Source organism: Lethenteron reissneri, chromosome 48, assembly GCF_015708825.2.
Source record: "Lethenteron reissneri isolate LAM-NWPU_2019-01 chromosome 48, ASM1570882v1, whole genome shotgun sequence".
Taxonomy (NCBI): Eukaryota; Metazoa; Chordata; class Hyperoartia; order Petromyzontiformes; family Petromyzontidae; genus Lethenteron; species Lethenteron reissneri.
Genome location: NC_083826.1, coordinates 10,702,070 through 10,721,459, shown reverse-complemented (window position 1 = coordinate 10,721,459; position 19,390 = coordinate 10,702,070). Strand labels below are relative to the sequence as shown.

The 19,390-nt window shown below is 48.8% G+C and overlaps 1 protein-coding gene across 1 annotated transcript in view; it reads left to right on the top strand.

Annotated features, from left to right (window-relative positions):
- Nucleotides 1-19,390, top strand: part of RABL6 (RAB, member RAS oncogene family like 6) — a 59,130-nt gene that overhangs the window by 25,790 nt on the left and 13,950 nt on the right. The window contains exons 6-14 of the mRNA XM_061571557.1: nt 363-448; nt 1,999-2,139; nt 2,603-2,708; nt 5,631-5,734; nt 6,433-6,646; nt 7,891-8,023; nt 9,413-9,563; nt 9,978-10,178; nt 17,309-17,633. Of these exons, the coding sequence (XP_061427541.1) occupies nt 363-448; nt 1,999-2,139; nt 2,603-2,708; nt 5,631-5,734; nt 6,433-6,646; nt 7,891-8,023; nt 9,413-9,563; nt 9,978-10,178; nt 17,309-17,633 (1,461 nt within the window). The remainder of the gene's footprint in view (nt 1-362; nt 449-1,998; nt 2,140-2,602; nt 2,709-5,630; nt 5,735-6,432; nt 6,647-7,890; nt 8,024-9,412; nt 9,564-9,977; nt 10,179-17,308; nt 17,634-19,390) is intronic.

The following is a 19,390-nucleotide window of genomic DNA, read 5'->3' as shown; positions in this document are numbered from 1 at the left end:
TCTGAAGGCTTTGGAAACTTGATGGAATGTTGACGGTGAGTCGAAGTGGTTGAAGCATCGAGAGAAGTGTTATGACCTGCAGTGTGGTGGCTGAATGAGTGGGTGGGTGTGTGAGTGAGTTGGTGATTGGGTTAGTGTGTTGTTGTGACCCGCAGTGTGGTGTCTGAACAAACCATAGATGAGATGAAATAGTTCGGTCGACTGAATTCCTCAACACGGGTGGAGGAATCAATTAAAGTCGAAGTTCACGGGAATATCAACCATGGTAGTAGCGATAGAAGAGTGACTTGGAGGTAACTAACCGCCGGCTATCGAGCTCTAGCAGAGAAGGGATCGCTGACGATGCGCGCGTGTTCCTGCAGGATGAGCTCGCGCTGGACGCCGAGTGCATTGATGTTTACAAGAACTGCCATGGCGTCATCATGATGTTCGACATCACCAAGCAGTGGTAAGCGAGCGCGTTTCGTTCCTTCCGTCGTGCCAGCACGGGCCGTCGCTCGTGCTGGTGTGCAACCCCGACAGCGCTGTTGAGGATTCAAACCCCCAAATAGCAGCAAGAGTTGGCACGACCAAATTAAAATGCCTAATACGGTAAAAAAGACAAAGATCCCCCGTATAGCCTAAACAGACTGTTGGGGCAAGTGCTGTTGGCGTGCATCGATATAGTCTGGCACAGCACACGAGGGGGTGGGTGGCCAACACCATGCCTGGCCGCCTTTGTCTCCCCAGTGGTGATGCTTACACACCGGACCAGGTAATCATTTGAAGATGAGTCGACCAAGGGGAGGCCCGGGACTGGTTCAAATAATTGTCACTGGTTGTTGGCCGCGAGCGGGACTCGAACCTGGATCGCCGGGTTCGTAGTGCAGCGCGCTAACTGCTACACCAAGACACACGCATCTTATTATAGAGCTGTGCTCTCTCCTGGTGAGTACACGATGGAGCTTATGGACACGAGTTGATATTTTTTCTGTCAAATATGTTGCGCGTGTTTTAGCAGTGGAGCACTACTAACCTGACGATAGGGTCGCGGTGCACACCGTGTCACAGTGAACTGCCTTGAACTGCCTTGCCTGCTGGCAAGCGCACGTGTGCTGCCACATGGGCTGTCGAGGTGGTTTAGGAATGAATAGCGAGAAGGTGGTAACAGTTCATCCGCCTCGGGGGACTGGATTGTCAGCATTTGGGGTGTTTGAGTGTCGGCAAGACGGGTGACAAAGTGCTGTGGTGTGCGGGTGCGTGGGTGTGTGAATGTGTTGTGGTGTGAGCGGGTGCGTGGGTGCATAGATGTGTGGGTGTGTTGTGGTGTGTGGGTGCGTTGGTGTGGGTGCGTTGGTGTGTGGGTATGTCGTGGTGTGAATGAGTGAGTTCCGTAGTATGTGTGAGTGAGTGTCGTGTTGTGAGTGCGTGTGTTGTGGGTGTGAGTGAGTGAGTTGTGTGGTGTTTGCGATTGTGGTGGGGTCAGTTAATGCCGTGGTCCGAGTGGCGAGATGGTAAGTACCTCGCCTGGTATACAGGAGGTTGTCGGTTTGATCCCGACCCTGACGCCTGCTGTATATTTAGAGTTTGCGTGTCTATCATTTGTGATAGCCAGGTCACTTCTGAAAAAGAGCTATACACCTTAGTAGGCTTTACCTGGTATCAAAAATAGTTTAGTTTAACCATGCAATAAGCTGCTGTTGCACCATTGTGTGGCTCTCTTGGTCCGATTGCCCCGCCTCTTGGAAAAACCAGAGGCGTCGTGTGGCCGGCGTGTGGCCCTCATGTGGCCCTCGAGGGCCCTCATGTACCGTCCTCTTCCACTTCCTCGATGATGGCGTCCAGCTCCTGCTTGGTCAGAGCTTCGTAGTTGTTTTGTGAGCAAGTGGGCGAGTGAACAAGTCGTCATGGTGCGCGTGGCCGTGCGACCTCTGTGGTGCGAGTTAATGCCGTGGAGTGAGCGAGTGGGGTTTGGCGAGTACGTGAGTTGCGTGATGCAGTGGCCGTGGGGCGGTGCAGGACCTACAGCTACGTGGAGCGGGAACTGTGCCGCGTGCCATTGCACGTACCGGTGATTGTGCTTGGGAACCACCGCGACATGGGGGAGCACCGTGTCGTGCTGCCCGACGACGTGCGCAGCCTCTTTGAGGGCCTCGACCGGTGAGCGGCCACTGATTGCTCCTCACCTTTCTCGCCTCGCTCCTCACTTGACTCACCTCGCCAACCTCGCTCACTCACTCGCATGGCTCACCACTCACCTCGCCCACTCAAATGGCTTACCACTCACCTTGCCCACTCCCATGGCTCACCAGTCACCTCACTGACACGGCTCACCGACTTGTTCACGCACACGGTTCACTGCGCTCACCACGCTCACCTCGGTCACCTTGCTCAGCTCGTCATGCACACAGCATACCGCTCACCTCGCTCATCTTGTTCACGCACATGACTCACCGCTCACCTCGCCCACCTCACTCACCTTGCTCACTTCGCTTACGCACATGGCTCACCAATTACCTCGCTTATGCCGCTGCTCTCTCCCTCTTCCCCCCAATGTCTTCCCCCCCCATGTCTTCCCCCCCATGTCTTCCCCCCCATGTCTTCCCCCCCATGTCTTCCCCAGGCCCCCGGGTGCCTCCTACGTAAACTACGGGGAATCCTCCATGAAGAACGGCTTTGGGCTCAAGTTCCTGCACAAGTTCTTTAACATCCCCTTCCTGCAGCTGCAGGTTAGGGTCCCGGTCGAGGCATTCCGGCCACCGGCCTGGTTTGCTGTTCCAAGTCGGCAGGCCACCGGCCTGGTTCGCTGTTTCAAGCTGGCATGCCTTTGGCCTGGTTTGCTGTTCCAATTTGGAACGCTTTCTTCCTGGTTTACTGTTCCAATCTTTCAAGCCTTCGGCCTGGTTCGCTGTTCAATCCGGTAAGTCACTGGCCTGGTTCCCTGTTCAAATTCGGTAGGTTACCGGATTAGGTTTCCTGTTCCAATCCGGTAGGTCGCTGGCCTGGTTCCCTGTTCCAATCCGGTAGATCGCTGGCCTGGTCCGTTGTTCCAATCCGGTAGATCGTCGGCCTGGTTCGCTGTTCCAATCCGGCATGCCGCTTGCCTGGTTCGCCGTTCCCATTCGGCAGGCTGCTGGATCTGTTCACGCTGTGGCTGTATTGGCCGTAAAACATCACGTGCCGATGGTGGCCATTAAACATCCCGTGAAGTCATTCACAAAAGTAGGCCACTATGTGACGGCGTTACGGTCCAGACCAGCCGTGTTTTAAAAATGACTCGCAAATTGACTCGATTCTGAAACACAAAGCAATCGTCAACCCCTTGCTATGAAAACTTACCATGACCCTCCTGGGTAAACAAGTGTAATAAGCCTGCGGGGCAGCCGCAGGCTTAATACAAACTAGTTGGCCTTGTAATAGGTGTCTATTTGGTGTTTGAATATCTTAACACCTGTATTCTTGCCAGAAAGGCTAAAGCCTGCTCTTTCATCAGGGTTTTTTTAAACGAGAATTCCAGTTCACCTGCGGAATAATGCTCAAGGAAATGACTATTTTACAAACATGCCCAGGAAAGGTATTTCGCTTGAACCTCTCCCGAGTGAGTAGACAATGATACATGTGAACCCGCGGTGTCTCGCTCTGGCTGCAAGGTTGTGTCACACGATGTGTTATTATTCACCCAGAAAAGCATCACTTTTAGTCTCAAGACTGTTTTTCAGGTGGGTCCTACCAACTTTTCCCATTGCTGCTGCGTGTAATCCCAATTGAGTAATTTGGAGGTAAAATTTCAGCATTGGCATGTTTCACCAATTACATTGTATAGTTTATTTAGCTGCAGGAGGAAACCAGAGAACCTCGAGGAAATCCATACAGAACAGGGGGAAAACATACCAAAACTCAAAACTAAACTAAACTATTTTTATTTTACCAGGTAAGGCCCACTGAGCTACATTTCTCTTTTTCAGAAGTGAATTGACCACAAATGATAGTGCAATGAAGTGGCTTATAATGTGGAAATTGATAGCTTCCAAATACTCTTAAATGCACGTTTCTAAATGTGGACGGAAAAACCGGAGGACCCAAAGAAAAATCCATGTGACCATGGGGAGAACTTCTCGCCACCATGGCATACAGAAAGGTACCCGAGTCAGGAATGGAACTCTGGTACTTCTTGCTGCGAGTCACAAGTGTTATCGACTGTGCCACCCTGCCGCCCATGAGAACACCATGTTTCACTGTGTTTGCGTGTGTACGCGTGTATGTGCATCTGTGTTGTGCCGTGTGTGTGTTTTTACGTATGTGTCTGTAAGCTTTATATGTGTACGTTCCGGATTGTGTGTATTCATGTTTGTACAGAGTGAGGAGTGGTAGTTTGCCTTACAGGCTCCCTCACTTTACTGAGATCTCTCTATGAGGTTTCCATTGCTGGAATGGACAACCGTCTTGCCTGCGATGTGGCGTTGCACTGTGGTTTACACGCAGCAAGTACATATATAAATAATTAGGGTACTGTAGTTGTAGCTTCATGAAAACTGCAGAGTGCATCGCTAAAGCGTGCGGCATCTCCAAGCGATCGTCATGGCTACGGACCGTGGTAAGAAAACACTGGGGGCGATATTAGGACAATGCGAGTGATGCCCAAGGCACAGAGGGCAACGTTAATAATAAATGCGGCCTTGGGTTCTCCGACCGGCCACTGCTAGAGCAGTTACACGGTCCAGGCGAGTCACTGAGCTGTGGCAGACACGGCAGGCTCACGTCTCGCTGCCCTCGCTCTGGAGCCAGCGACTCTGCTGCTGCTGCTGCCACGACCGCCGCCCGTAGAGAAGGCTCGGGTAGCGTCGTGAGTACACGTGGGGGTGGCTCGCACGCTCAGTGGCTCAGGGAGTGTGCACCCTGCGCGCGGCGTATGTGTGGTTGCTCTTTTGAAGTTGTCGGCGCCGTGTTTGGGGCGGCACTGGTAGTGGTAGTGCAGCGGTAACAGCAAGAAGGGCCTTGGTTCGATTCCCCACTCTGGCACCTTTTCAGTGCGGGGTTTGTATGTTTATCCACCTGTTCTTCGTGGGTTTCCTCCGTGTTCTCCATTATCTTCCCACAACTATAAAAACAAAAAGACAATATTACTGCCTTCTTGGTTCTTTTGGTAAAGTCATGTAGAAGGGAAGTAATAAAATAATAAAAATAAAACATAATAAAATTATTCTCACGACGTTTCGGCCACAACGCAAGCAGCCGTCCTCAGGTGAAAACCAGGTCCGTCAGACTCTGTCGCCTCGACGGACCTGGTTTTCACCTGAGGACGGCTGCTTGCGTTTTGGCCGAAACGTCGTGAGAATAATTTTATTATGTTTTATTTTTATTATTTTATTACTTCCCTTCTACGTGACTTTACCGAAAGAACCAAGAAGATGAATCCCTGCAGTCACGAAAGCTTTAAATCGACAATATTACTGGTATTGACCAAACATCCTAATGCTGAAAAAATACCTGAAAATTACTCTATTAGCACTACACGTAGCAACATCACCCCCCAGCTGTGAAACTTGCCAAGACCCTCATGAAAAGAGCCTTGAGACTCAGCGAGGCTTTTCTAGATAAACAAGCTTCATAAATAATAATAATTGTACGTGCATGTGTGCCTGTATCCCCAGCGGGAGACGCTGCTAAGGCAGCTGGAGACAAACCAACTGGACATGGATGCCACCATGGAGGAGTTGTATGTGCACGATCAGTCGGAGGAGCAGAACTACGAAATGTGAGCCGATTGCTGCTGCCACGCACAAAGCAAACAACGATCCATCGTGTAGCCTTAGCAGACTGGAGGGGCAAGTACTGTTAGCGAGCACCTATGAAGGCCGGCACAGCACACGAGAGGGTGGGTGGGCAGCTCCAAGCCCGGCCGCCTTTGTCTCCCCAGTTGTGATGTTTATACACCACACCAGGTACTCATTTGAGGCTGAGTCGACCAAGGGGAGGACCAGGACCGGTTCAGATAATTATCACTGATGTTGGTCGTGAGCAGGAATCGAACTCGGGTCGACGGGTTCGTAGCGCAGCTTGCTAACTGCTCCACCACCGCTCACAATTTGTTGCTGACACACACACACACATAGCTGCACAACAACAACAAACCGCTGTTTGCCACTAAGTGGCGGTGGCATTACCATGGCATTTGTGCCCGGATATGTGCACTTTGACGCCACGTGAAGCATGGAAGGTCTGCTGTTAGGAGGTCGCGATACAGATCCAGTTGCCATGGATTGATTGACTAAGATGGCTGGGTCAGATGTGCACCACATTGTGCTCCCCACTGTGCTTCGGGAGGCTATCATTTAGCAGTGGATTGACCATGATTGATGATGAGGATGACTGACGACACATTTTGTATGTTGAACTTCTTTCGCACCGTATGTCGCCGACCGTGCTAATCGTGCGGCACTGTGCCCATCGCAGCTTCTTGGAGTTGCTGGAGGCGAAGGGCAGCGTCCGCGGAGCGCAGAGTCCCGTGCTGCCCAACGGCGGCGGCGGGGGCAGCAGCAGCGAGAGCCCCACGCCGTCGGCGCACAGCCCCGTGCCCCCGGCCTTCTCCCGGCCCTCTCCACCCCCACCCGCAGCCCCCGCCCCGCCTGCCCAGCCCTCCTCTCCCCCGGCCTCCACTCAACCCGACGTGAGCCACCCACGAGAGCACGGGGGGCCGCGGGGGGGGTGGGAAATGGGGTGACGGGGAGGAGGGAGGGCAACACCTCGCATGCTGTGGAACCCCCTTGTCGGTGACGCGACCATTGTCAGGAGACCCGGCGCCGGTGGCTCTGGGCGGCAGAGCGAGCCACTCGCAGCCACATAATCTCTTTTCAGCAGATAAAAGAGGCAACCGCTTTGTGGGAAAGTTTGACAGTGGTTGTCCTATCGATAGAATTCTACGTGTGTTGAAATTCTTTCATGCCGTACGTAGCCCATCCTCACCGTAGATTTGTCCCGACCATAGGAATGTCGGAGCACTGCAGCTCATCATTGTTCCTCGTGTCTACAAGGGAGACTTGTGCTATTTTACGTTGTTGCTTTTGTAATTACGGTGAACCAGCTTCTGGCAAATTCGTCCTGGTCTATTGAGTTCTCGCCTGGTTAGACAAAATCATCAAAAATTAAACCAACAAAATGTGTCTCACGGTGTGTGCCCTTAACCGAAGGGACCACCATGGTCATCCTAATATAGTCTCGGTATTTACAAAAAATGTGTGTTACCTATTAAGTCTGGGTATTTACACCACTGCAATGTCGAGTCATTACGAAATTACATTTGTGGCAATTAAAGACTACAATGGGATAGAAGCAATACATAAATTCTGCCTTCCTCAGCCACCTGTGGAACTGCCTCGCTATTTCACTCGTTGTCGTCGGTGCAGCAGGGTGTGGCTTCCCACGCCGTTTTTTTCCGCACCCAGTGCTTGAGGAAATCATCGGAGTTGCGATGCAGCAACTGCTGCTGTCTGAGCCCTTCTAGCACAGTCGAAAGACTCGTTCTCTCAGTGCTTCGCCGCCCCGTTTGTGTGGAGAGTTGAGCCTTCCTCACCGCTGCACTGCCTTTTATTTGCACGCATGCTGGCACATTGGGACACTGGTCGAGAGCGAGCTCACTGGTTTTCGTGCATGGTTCTGCTTCCCCCCCCTCTTCGCCGTGCGGGTCATGCCCGTAGCGCGTCACGCCCGTAGCGCACCGTACTGCTGCGCCTGACCGAGGGCTCCCAAAGAGACTTGACGTTGGCAGTGGTTTCTTGCCCTGTCAGGTTAAGTTTCATGACGGCTCATTCTCTCGGCATCGGCTTTACATTTTTTTTATTCCCAGGCTGTTGAGACTATGGAAGGCTTCTGACTTTGCGAATTCACGCCCCCCACCTCATTGCGCTCCTCTAGGCTGCGGGAGCCCCCACTGCTCCTCCTGGGCCCCCCCAGGCTGAGCAGCCCATGGCCGCCCCCCCACAGAGGAGGGGCTTCATGGCACGATTGTTTGGGTCGTCGACCCCCGATCCTGCAGCCGCAAAACCAGGTTCGTCGAGCTTGGAGTCTTCCCCGGGGTGCTGGGGTTACTCCGGAGTCCACGAGCGCAGCTCATGATGCTGCCAACCAGAATTTCCATCATTGTTATTATCAGCAGCAGCAGCATCGTCACCAGCAACGGGGGCGTCATCGTCAGCAGTAGCAGTGTCTCTGTTGTTTAGTTAGTTGTCCTTCCCCCGCACCTCCGATTAGCATGTTCGTCTACATACGGTGTGAAAAAGTTCAACATGCATACATTACAACATTGTCACCAGCAGCATCAGCAGCAATAACAGTATCACCGTCACCATCATCAATTTTGCACATTTGAAAATTGAGAATGAAGCTCGGCTTACACGAATCTCTTGTCTCTTTTCTTACTTGACTTCAGGTGCTGTCGAATGAAATGAGGGTTGTAAAAAATCCACTATTATTTGTCTGTTATACAAAGATGTTTCCTGTTTAGTATTTGGTTTTGATTGTATTTTCCCAAGTTCCATTTTATTAATGTGTCCATATTCATATATTCATTTCTCGTTTGAAGTCGTATTATTCGTCTGCTGAGAGAAAGGGAGGTTTCCATTTCGCTGCCACGCGACAAAACTGTCGCCGATCAAAAGCAAGGTTTTATTCTCCGCTTGTAAGGATTGGAACCGTTAGCTCGTGATCCAGGTGTACCTGTGGGTAGACCTTGCTGCTGCGGTGGTAACAGCGGTGGTTGGGATGGGATGGTTGTGCTGTGATGACACTTGCGCCTCTGTTGAGGTGGCTTTTTAAAAGATACTGAGATGTTTTATTTGGAGCGACAGATATGGGGCGGAGTCGAATTTTCTGCGTGCTTATGTCGTTACATATATTCTCCACAATGACGCTAAAGATGATTCTATATTACCTACAGTGTTGTAGTTTTGCATCGAACCAGGACTCATTTCTAACAGGGATGTTCCTTGCCTGTAAACACATGGCATTTCCCCGGCATTGGTTCAAGAAAATCTGACGACTGCCAATGAGACGCTGAATGTCGAATGCGGTCCAGTGTTTTGCATGTAATATACTGAAGTTGCTGAAATTATGCACTCCCAGAAGGCTGGTATTCCTGATGGGATGTGTAAACTTTTATCTTTTTAATTTGCAAGGACATAGATGGGAAATAGCCGCGTTACGTCCTTGTTTACGCTGTCTCTGTGTTGGGCTGCCGTTGTGGTTACTGCGGTGGTGGTTGCGGTGGTGACTGCGGTGGTGGTGGTTGCGATGGTGGTGACTGCGGTGGTGGTGGTTGCGGTGGTGGTGGTTGCGGTGGTGGTGGTTGCGGTGGTGGTGACTGCGGTGGTGGTTGTGGTGACTGCGGTGGTGGTTGCGATGGTGTTGGTTGCGGTGGTGGTCGTTGTGGTGATGGTAGAGGTGGAGGTGGACACGGCCGCGAGTCGCCCCGCCATGCAGAGCGTGGACGAGTTCGCCCCCGAGGGAACGCTCGACCGCAGCTTCCTGGAGGACGTCCTGGACAGGGGTCCCGCTCGGCCCCCAGTCCGCGCCGCCGAAGACAGCGACAGGTATGAGACCCCAAACCCCTGGACCCCCAAGATCCCGGACCCCCGAGACCCCGGACCCCCGAGACCCCGGGCCCCGGGAGTTCACGTGAGCCACCTCCCATGGCGTAGCGGGATGAGAACCGCATAAATTATGGACTAAATGTCCGGTTGTGGCTAATGAATAACGAGCTTGTGTTTTGCCACAATCATCTGAATCCATGAGGCAGACAGCCCTAAGAACCTAATTGTTTTTTTCAATTGGTCATGAAGCATAGCCGTGTCTTTCTGTTTGGTTGTGCAGTACCTACGATTGTCTCCGCACTTTTGTTCTACGCCGCGAGCCCTGCTTTGCTATGTGCCGCAAGCGTGACATGTGGTGCCGTTCAATGCCGTGCGGTGCCATGCGTGCCCGTGTGTGCTTCCCTGCGAACGCAGTGATGGTGAGGGAGGAAACCCCATGGTCGCCTCCTTCCAGGACGAGTTGGACCCTGAGGACGAGGCCCCCGTGAGCCGCGCGGCGGTCTCCCTGCAGCCTCCTCGCGCCCCCGAGCCGCTCTCCAGCGACGAGGATGGCGCCCCTCCTGCCGCCATCACCGTCATGGCCGACCGGGACATCTTATCAGAGGAGGAAACACGGTCAGGTCGTCCGCATATTACTGATGACGTTTCTTTCAGAAGTTCCACAGTATGACGACTTCCGTGCACGAGATGTCCACGTCACAAAATAATCGCCATGCTTCATATAGTCGGTGCCGAAAATCTGCCAGTTCGCGAGCATCGGTTTGAGCAAGCTTGACTATTGATGAGACACAAATGCTGAGACCGGTCCATAGTTCGCTTGTGGTAAATAAATGCTGCTGAAATTACGCATTCCCAGAAGGCTGAGCAGCCGATGGGATGTGTAACTTTTATTTTTAATGTGGAGGGGCAGATATGCGTAAGAGGCAGTGTCCTATTTTCTGTACTTTATATCGGCGAGCGTGTGCCGTGTACGTGCACACAATGGGGAGCTACTGGATTGTAATCAGGGTGGCCACCAACTGCTGCTCTCGCTTTTGCGTGGTCCAAGTAGAAATTGCAAGTTGTGTATTCTCTCTCCCTGATCTGCAAAGGTTTCCTTTGGGTTCTCTGGTTTCTTCCAATAGCGATACACTGTAACTGGTATTGGCCAAAAATATTCCAATGTGTGATCTCCACTGCAAATTACTCAGCGGGGATCACACATACAGCAGCAACATCGCCCCCTACTGTGAAAACATGGCAGGATCCTCCCGATAGAGACGAGACTTGGTGAGGTTGGTGTTAGCTGTGGCTGGGAATCTAACTGGAGTTGCCAGATTCGTTGTACAGTGTGCCCAACCACTGCACAGCCTCCTCCGCCGCACTGTTTTCATGCCGTGCTGTGGTCTAAATTCTAATCGGAGGGAACTTCAGGACTCAGGTCACTCCTACCTAAGGTGAGAAGATACATACAATATACAGATGAAAAAGCCTCGGGTATCTGTGCAACAACCACCTGAAGGAGCTTCCCGAGCGCAATTCGTCTGCAGAGTCGGAACGTCTGACCGTGTCAGTTATTTGCACAGGCATTCAGCTGTCTGCGAGGAGCCACGACAGACACTCTAAATGGCCTGTAGGGGGCTCCCGACTCCCTCCCCAGCGGTGCTGTTAGGCCGTAAGGTGAACTAGGAAAAAGTGGCTAGAAAATGATTTTCGTTCCCACACCTGGGAACTACTTTTTAAATGATTTTTTTCATAGACAAAACCATTTTCGACTTTATGTTAAAAGTTCTCCGCAAAATACCCTGCAGTTTTTTTTCAAAATCCATAAATGTTGTGAATTGGAAAAAACGAAAATCTTATGCTGCTGGTTTTGTTTGTAACTTTATTTATATACATTTTAGCAACACCAAATATCTCTCAAACTGACACTTATACATGTACCTAAACAATTGAGACAGGTTTTGGTGCATTATATACTCAAGTGTGAATGTAGACCATGAAATATGGCACATTTGTAGAAAATATGCTTCAACTTCACGGATTGGCACTAAGCAAAATCAAACATAAACATTTAAAATTTAGCAAAACTGTGATGTTTTGTACATCAACATTTTCAGTAGGTACTGTGTAATCACAGAAAGATACAAATATAAGCACACTTTGGCCCAAGTTGGCTTAAATGACTCGAAATGTTATACTGTTCCCTTGTTTTGGAATGCTGCCAAAAAAATTTACATTTCTACCACAGATTCTTTACAGCTCAAAATCACCTTAAATTATAACACAGCGCATATTTACTCATCGGTATCATCCCTATCACTATCAGAGCCATCATCCCATGTAGGTCTTTCTTCTGTTTCCTGTGAAACATTTGCACAATTTTGGCACCGACATAAATCAGTACAAGACAGTCTTGCAGACATACAGGAACATCTTCCAGTCTCACATTTGCTATGCTTGCAACTGCAGTGGACTGCCTGCAACACACTTTCAGGAGCAGGATTTCTAGTCATCCAGGTCACTGTTAACTCACCATCCTCGAGGTGCCATCCATTGCCAACGGGTGAAGGGGCACACATTATACCTTTCAGAGAATGTCTCATTATGGCTGCTTGGTAGTTTGCCCTTTGCAGTGTTGGTACAGGGCGTCACTTGTCGGGGGCATGGATAGTTCTGGAAAAGCTGACGATGCCATACAGAATGCTTTGTATCTTGCATCGTTCACATTTTCGGCAGATGACTGGCCATACAGGTGGCACACATATGTGCAAAGTAGCTCAAAAGTAGACTGGTCTAGGTTAAAACTGCTACCCAGATTTGTAAAAGCAGTCAGATATTCCTCTTTCTCACAAGCAACAGAAAATGCCTTTTGCCTTTGCCATAAAAGGCACTTGTAGAGTCACAACCTGAGAAGGTATGGATCCCAATAAGTGCCAAACAGACACTTGTGCCAAGAGCTGACAACACCTTAGCTAAGTCAATGAGCCTTGTTTTGTTGCCAACCCCTGTGAAAAAATACAACCTACATGGTAAATCTGGCTGCAGACTTAAAGCAATCGCTGCCACATCAGTATCAGGGCTTTTGATGACTACAGTTTGATGTTCCTGTGCAGCATGTTGTGCATGTAAAAACACCCTGGTGTCACATTCCTCATGATCACATGTCAGATCTTCAACAGCACTGAGAGTATGTAAACCCTCCATTACAGTCACGCAGTGACACAGGTCTCCATGTGCTATGTACAAGCTTAAGTCCATTCCCCAGTGGTAAGATCAGCCTCTCGCCACACAACATAGAGGAATTCTTCCAGTGCTTCTTTGTTTGTTTCATCTGATAGAAACTTTTTCCATTGTGTTGGTGTCTTCTGATCCCGTCCATAAATTTTCACCAGTTGTATACCACCATCAGCTCTACGTGACCGTTCTAGGTTTTTAATACTCATATTTGGATACTGGTCAATCACAAAGTCTATCCGTGTACAGTTGTGTTTCAGAGCAAGTTTGACTATGTACTACAGTATGGTCTCTGCAAGCTCTCCAAAGGTACTTGGTATTGACCGAATGGCTTGAATGACTGCCATGCCATCAAAAAGAATAGCTCCATCTGTCAGAACTTTGTCAACTAAGCAGTCTCCACCTTTGGTTTACAATAAATCCATAAGAGCTGATTTGTTTGTTTTAGCAAGTGAACCATCAGCACTGCCTAAAGGATATGACACAGTTCCCAAGGAGTAAGACAGAATTTTCCGCAGGTCAATTTTTCTACTTTGATCTATGACGAGTAATCTGGAGAATAGTTTCTTGTCGGCACGTAGAATCACTTCTTTGCCTGCTGCAGATTTCTTCTTTGTCTTTGCTTGGTCACTAAAGGTCTTCAGTTTTTGTGTTTTGATGGGACCAAATATGTCAACTGATGGTGATAACAGTCTTTGGTCCATAAACTTTTTGACAGCATTTTCCCCCTTTTCCGGAGCTGCGAGCAAATACCATATGATTTCTTCAGCTGCTACTGTCCCAGAGCTAAGACACACAATGCCATCTTGGTGTGTGTCAAAAGGATTCAGCATGGAATCTAGGGTGGAAATTATTCTGGTCACAGCCCTTTCATCAGCATGAATTTGGGTGCTGTCAAGATCTTTTCGTTTCCTTATATCGGGAGATTTACCTGCCATTGCCTCACATTGTCTTGCTATGGCAGCCCTTTCATGTTGCGACAATATCCAGCGATATACTGCAGCCCGATTCTGTGTTAACCCTGTCCAACCACCATTTGTCTTGGAATCTCTGTTGCATGTTTGCTCAATGGCCTGGTCACAAGCAATCGAGGCAAATTCATGGACACTTTGACGTTGGACAGTCCACTGGCCTTTAACACTGAGCTCACTGTGGCAAGAAGGATGTGTGATGGACAAATTGATCATTTCCAGCCAATAAGAAGATAAATACCTAGCATAATTTGCCATCATCAAGCGCACTGTTGACAGGTGAAGCTGCCAATCCGATTCTCGTGTTGCTCTCACAAATAGAAGGAGTATCTATACAATGTCGATGTATGAACTCCAGAAGGCAAACGTTGGGTTTTCTGCACTTCTTTTAACAAAGTCTTCATATTTCGAACACATTTTGTCAAATATCTCATTTGCACACAAAACAACCATTGTTCTCTCCGGGAATGCACATTTGATCTCATTGATGGCATCCAGACACTCATATCTCTCCTCTTGTGGCAGAAAATCTAAGAAGGTGAGAAGTCTCATGCATTGCAGACTCTCATACAGAAGTTTGTGTGCCCTCATGCTGCGGTTGTAATGATGACCACTGATACTCCATTGATGGATCCTGGGGCAACAACTTTGGACTCAATGAGTATGTCTTGCAGTCCTGCATCTCCAAACTTTTTTCCTAGAATGCTCAGGTAGGACATGCATGTGTGAAATTCACCTAGTCTAATCACTTTACGCTGAGTAAAAGTCATCATCTTTCCAGCGGATTTGCTGAGCTTTGGCATATATAGCTTCGTCAAAAACTAACACTATATGGTCCAGTTCTAGCTGATTATAAATTTGGACACTTCGCTTCAGAATTCTGCCAGTGAAGCCTCAATGACTGGAAGATAATACAGTGCTGACTTTTGCAGAGTGCCATCACCTTGAAGTAATGTATGTAAACCTGTCCAGCTTGGTATTGTGTATCTTTCAGCATCTATGGACTTTACAAAAACATATGCCAGTTCAGTTTGTACAGCAGACACCGTGTTCAATTTGTATGTGTCCGCCTGTAATGGAACACTTTCCTAATGAAACAAGTTCTGTGGTCCTTGTCTATTAGACTGATGGTACTGTTCGACAGGGATGCTAGGGGGTACTTTCAATGAGGTTTTTCCCTTCTGTAGTGGTTGTCTGTTTGTTGTTGACACAGGTTCAACTACAGATCTTTGCAGCATAATCCCATTTGTGTGGTGGGTAGTTCCACGACCTGACAGTGTCTCCTCCCCAAAGTCAATATTGTCTCACACAAGTACTGTAGGAACCTTCTTTGAGAATCCCTTTGGTATTTTGTCTCTGCCCTCTACTAGTTGAAGTTGGGCAAGGCTAGTGTCTAGACTGACAACTGTGTCCCATGCTGCACAATGTCCTAGTCTATTTAGAAGTGACACAATTTGTGATGAACCTGTTAAATGGCGAACCGTTAGACCAAGACACAATGATTTAGGGGTCTACCTCCGACCCTTAGATGCAAGATACACAATGTCTTGACAGATATATATCACTTTTAGGTTCAAATCATCTGGAATATCAACATAATGGGCCAGTGTTAGTTCCTCAGTTGCACCCATAATCCAGGAAATCAGATTGTACAGTTCAATTGGAACGACAGATTTTGCCTCGCTCACATTTAGGTCATATGATGTGGGTGGCCACGGGCATTTCATACCGGGAGAGTCACACAGAAGCATCTTTAATATTAATGCCGCACTGTAAAGTGTCCTCGTGTCATCTGCAGTATTGATGGAGGCCATTGAACTTGGTCTTTGTGGACCAGCTTTTGCACTAGCCCTGTTTTCAGTCACTTTCGCTAGTTACCTCAGTTGACTCTGTTGTTTCTGTACCTGATGGATGAGGTAGCCTGTCTATCAGCTTATCTGCAGACAATGTTTCAACGAAAACCATCTCACTTATGTTGCGCTTCTTGGGGGAGTGAAACACCAGCTGGGGGAAATCACGGGCCAACCTCCTACTTTTGAAATGTGAAAATGTGAGGGAATTATTAATTATTATTTATTAATATAAAATATTGCTAACTCACTGTTCTTCTGAGGTCGCAGTAACTGATGCACTAGACTTTGTCAAGAACCTGGTGTACTGTCTATAACAGGGCTTGTGGTATCGCACCTCCAGAGACAGTCTTTGTCTCGAATATGCACAAGAATGCTAGTGTCTTACTTCATCTCAGCAGCTTTCAGCAAATTGCCTGTAAATGAATAAATAAAAACTAATTTAACTAATAAAAAACTGTGTTAACAGTTAAACAATATTGAGTGTTCTGGCTGTAGCTGTATGCAAAACAATGCAAATCTGTCTCTGACTGTAAAATAAACATTACATAAATTATGTAATTGTAATTGAAAGTTAGCCATGGTACCCAGTATAAGGGAATAAAAGTTCAAACGTGTGTGTTTGTGTGTGTTTTGTTTTTACCTACCTGCTGACAACGTTTCTGCCTGTGAAAGATGGTCCTTCTGGCGTTTGCCTCCCACAGTAATGTACTTGTCCGTTTTCTTACAAATTATGCACAAGGCAGAAAGCACAGGACCAGCACAAGCTACTGGCAGGCCGGTCCTGGACCTAAGTTTATTTGCGGGACAATCAACTGCAGCGATACTAACGTTACTACCCGATGGCACAGACTGGCCTTGATCTTGAGCTTCAGGACGCTGTGTGGCCCGTTTCTCGGCCGCATCCAAGCGCTTTTTGTCAATGAAACGGCTGTAGAAAGTGGAGTGAAACCCAGCGTCTTCGGGAACATTGTCAAACTCGATTTCTAGACAATGTTTGTATGTTTCTGCTATTCTGCGATTCTCAACTTGCAAAAAAAGCCACCGTTTGATGCAGTTTATGAGTGTATCCCACCGTGTGCGTGTGAAATCCTTTGTTTCTTCTTTCTTTATGGACGTGAGATGCATGTAGCATTGTTTAAAATACTTTTTATGGACTTTTGAAGGAGGTCTGGCCGTAATTTCCTTCTCTTCACTACTCGATATTGACAACAAGGGCGCAGACATCTTGGACTAATGTTTACCTCTCGTCCTAAAAAGCGGCCACCTTATTGGTCTAGCGGGAAGCACGTGACGATTGTTCCGCGAAGCCTCATCACTGATGATCAAAATATGATTACGCGAGGAAAGAAATATTGCCGACTTTAAACAGTAATAAAAAAATAAACTGCAGGATTAGACATGGAGAACTTTTATTTTCACGCCCAAAAACAATAGATCTTTTTATTAGAATGAAAAGAATTTAGTGCCCCATATATGGGAACGGGATTAAACGTAAAATGTCTTCACCTTACGGCCTATGTGGGACCACTGGGACGGTAGAGGGGATTGTGGGGGGCGGCAAGAGAAAGGCCTCGGTAATTTCGGTATTGGAGCACGGTACAAAACGGAAGAATCATTCCGGAGAGATCAATTTTGAAACCATAATTGGTGTTTGACGTAGAGGCTTTGTGAGATACGTGACTTGGGTTGTGTTGTCTGACTGTAGGCCTGCCAAGCCTCCGCACAAGGCGCATGGCATGGGCCACGGTGCCAAGGCAGGCGGCAACGCGCCACCCTCGGCCGCCCCCACCGCCCTGGGCGCGGTGGCAGAGAGGGGGCACGCCGCCGGCAGCCCGACCATGGGAGGGCTGCCTTTCTCGGAAAAGGCCTCGGGCAAGACCGGGGGCCCGGTGTGGGTGGACAAGGCCGCTGGGGAGGAGGGCGAAGAGGGCGAAGAGGAGAGCGAGACGGAAGGGCCCATTGCTCAGCAGATGCTCTCCTTTGTCCTGGATGATCCTGACTTTGAGTCAGACGAGCCGGAGAAGAGCAAGGTGAGCGTTGCACTGCGGGCGGCCTCCTCACCACACCTCGGACTGCGTAGCCTTTGACAGGGCGCCCACGGGATACATCGTGAGGGGAGAGATGCCCCACGGTGCCGTTATTGACGTTTCGCATCAGCACCTGAATGGGGGTCCAGCATCGCCGCCTCGTGTGAGAGTGGTGATGTATGACGGCGGTTGCGAGACTTGAGGGCAGAGTATGCGAGTCACGCACAGATGGAGCCACGTTGGAATTATGGGATTCGAATACCATTCCCACAAGAATGGCAGGGCACTCATCACCGGTAACCAGGCTGCGATGGACTCGCTGTACTTGAAGCCCGGGTTGAACCCATCTTTGCTGCATCGCAGGTCCAAGCTGATGACTGCTACAAAGAGTATTTGGCTGCCGCTATAAATTTTGCACTTGGTAAGCCACTCCGTTGAGCTACCATTTGTGTCCAGCTCGCTTCTGAAAAAGTTCAATATAGCTCATTGGGGCCTTACCTGGTAAAATAAAAATAGTTTAGTTTTAGAATCCCGCGGTTCTGGCTCGGTTCTCCAGCATGGATGTTCCGAGCCTCCAGGGCCACACGGCTGCTTCCTCATGTGGATTCGTAACCGGGAGAACTCCAGTTATCTGAGACACCCACCTCTACATGGCAACATAGGGGACTGCAGCAAGTAGCCTTTGACCTATCGGGTGAAATGTAGGATGCATCCCTCCGTACTCGTATGTTTCCCTTATTTTTGGAATACATTTAAAATGTAAACAGAAAAGGTCAAAACATCTCAAGCGGAGCCCTCGTGAGAGTGGATTGGAGACTGCTCAGCCGTCTCGGATAACTCGAGATCTCCGGATTACGAATCCATGTGAGGAAGCAGCCGAGTGCCCCAGGAGACTCGGAATATCCGTGGATGATTCCTGCAGGAATTGTGATTTTTGTGTGGGCCCATTCCCTGTAAATATCTTCGTTCTAATGCTTTGTCTTCCAACAGAGATTGTGGCATAGAGGACAGGCATCACCACTAAAATAAATGTGGATTTATTAATGATCCAGCACTCAACTACAGGGTGGACCCGATTTGAAATCGCGATATCTCTGCAACCACGAACCGCCGATGAGTGAAACTCTTACCACTTGAAAGGACGGGGCATAGAGTTTCAAATGATTACCGCTATATGCCTCTCCCAGCACACAAACAGGCCCGAGCCTCAGTCATTCGCAAGATGGTGACCCCACAACACAAGGCGTTTTGCGTTCTGCAGTTCAGCAAGACTGAATCCGTAATTGCAGTGCAGCGTGCGTTTCAACGGCGTTTTGGCATTGATCCGCCAATGTCAAAGAGCATGCGTCGTTGGTACCGACAATTTGAGGAAACAGGCTGTTTATGTAAGGGGAAGAGCGCAGGGCGACCACGCACCTCAGAGAAAAACGTGAGAAGAGAGGCGTTTGGGACGAATTCAACTATCTTCTCGATGTTGTCCATACAGCAGGTGGAGGGCACATAGAGCATTTATAAAATGGTTAGTAAAACCTAATAACTCATTAAAGTGTTTGTAGCTTTTTGTGTAGTTGTAATATGTTGCCATCGTGAAATATACTGCTTTGAAATTGGATCCATCTTTTTAAAACACCCTGTATTTTACTCCAGTCACTTGCTCACTGGTGGTCGGTCACCTCCCCATCACTCTTCTATCACTACTACCATCGTTGCTGTCTCTGTGAACTTCACTCATTGATTCCTCCACCCATGTTGAGGACTTG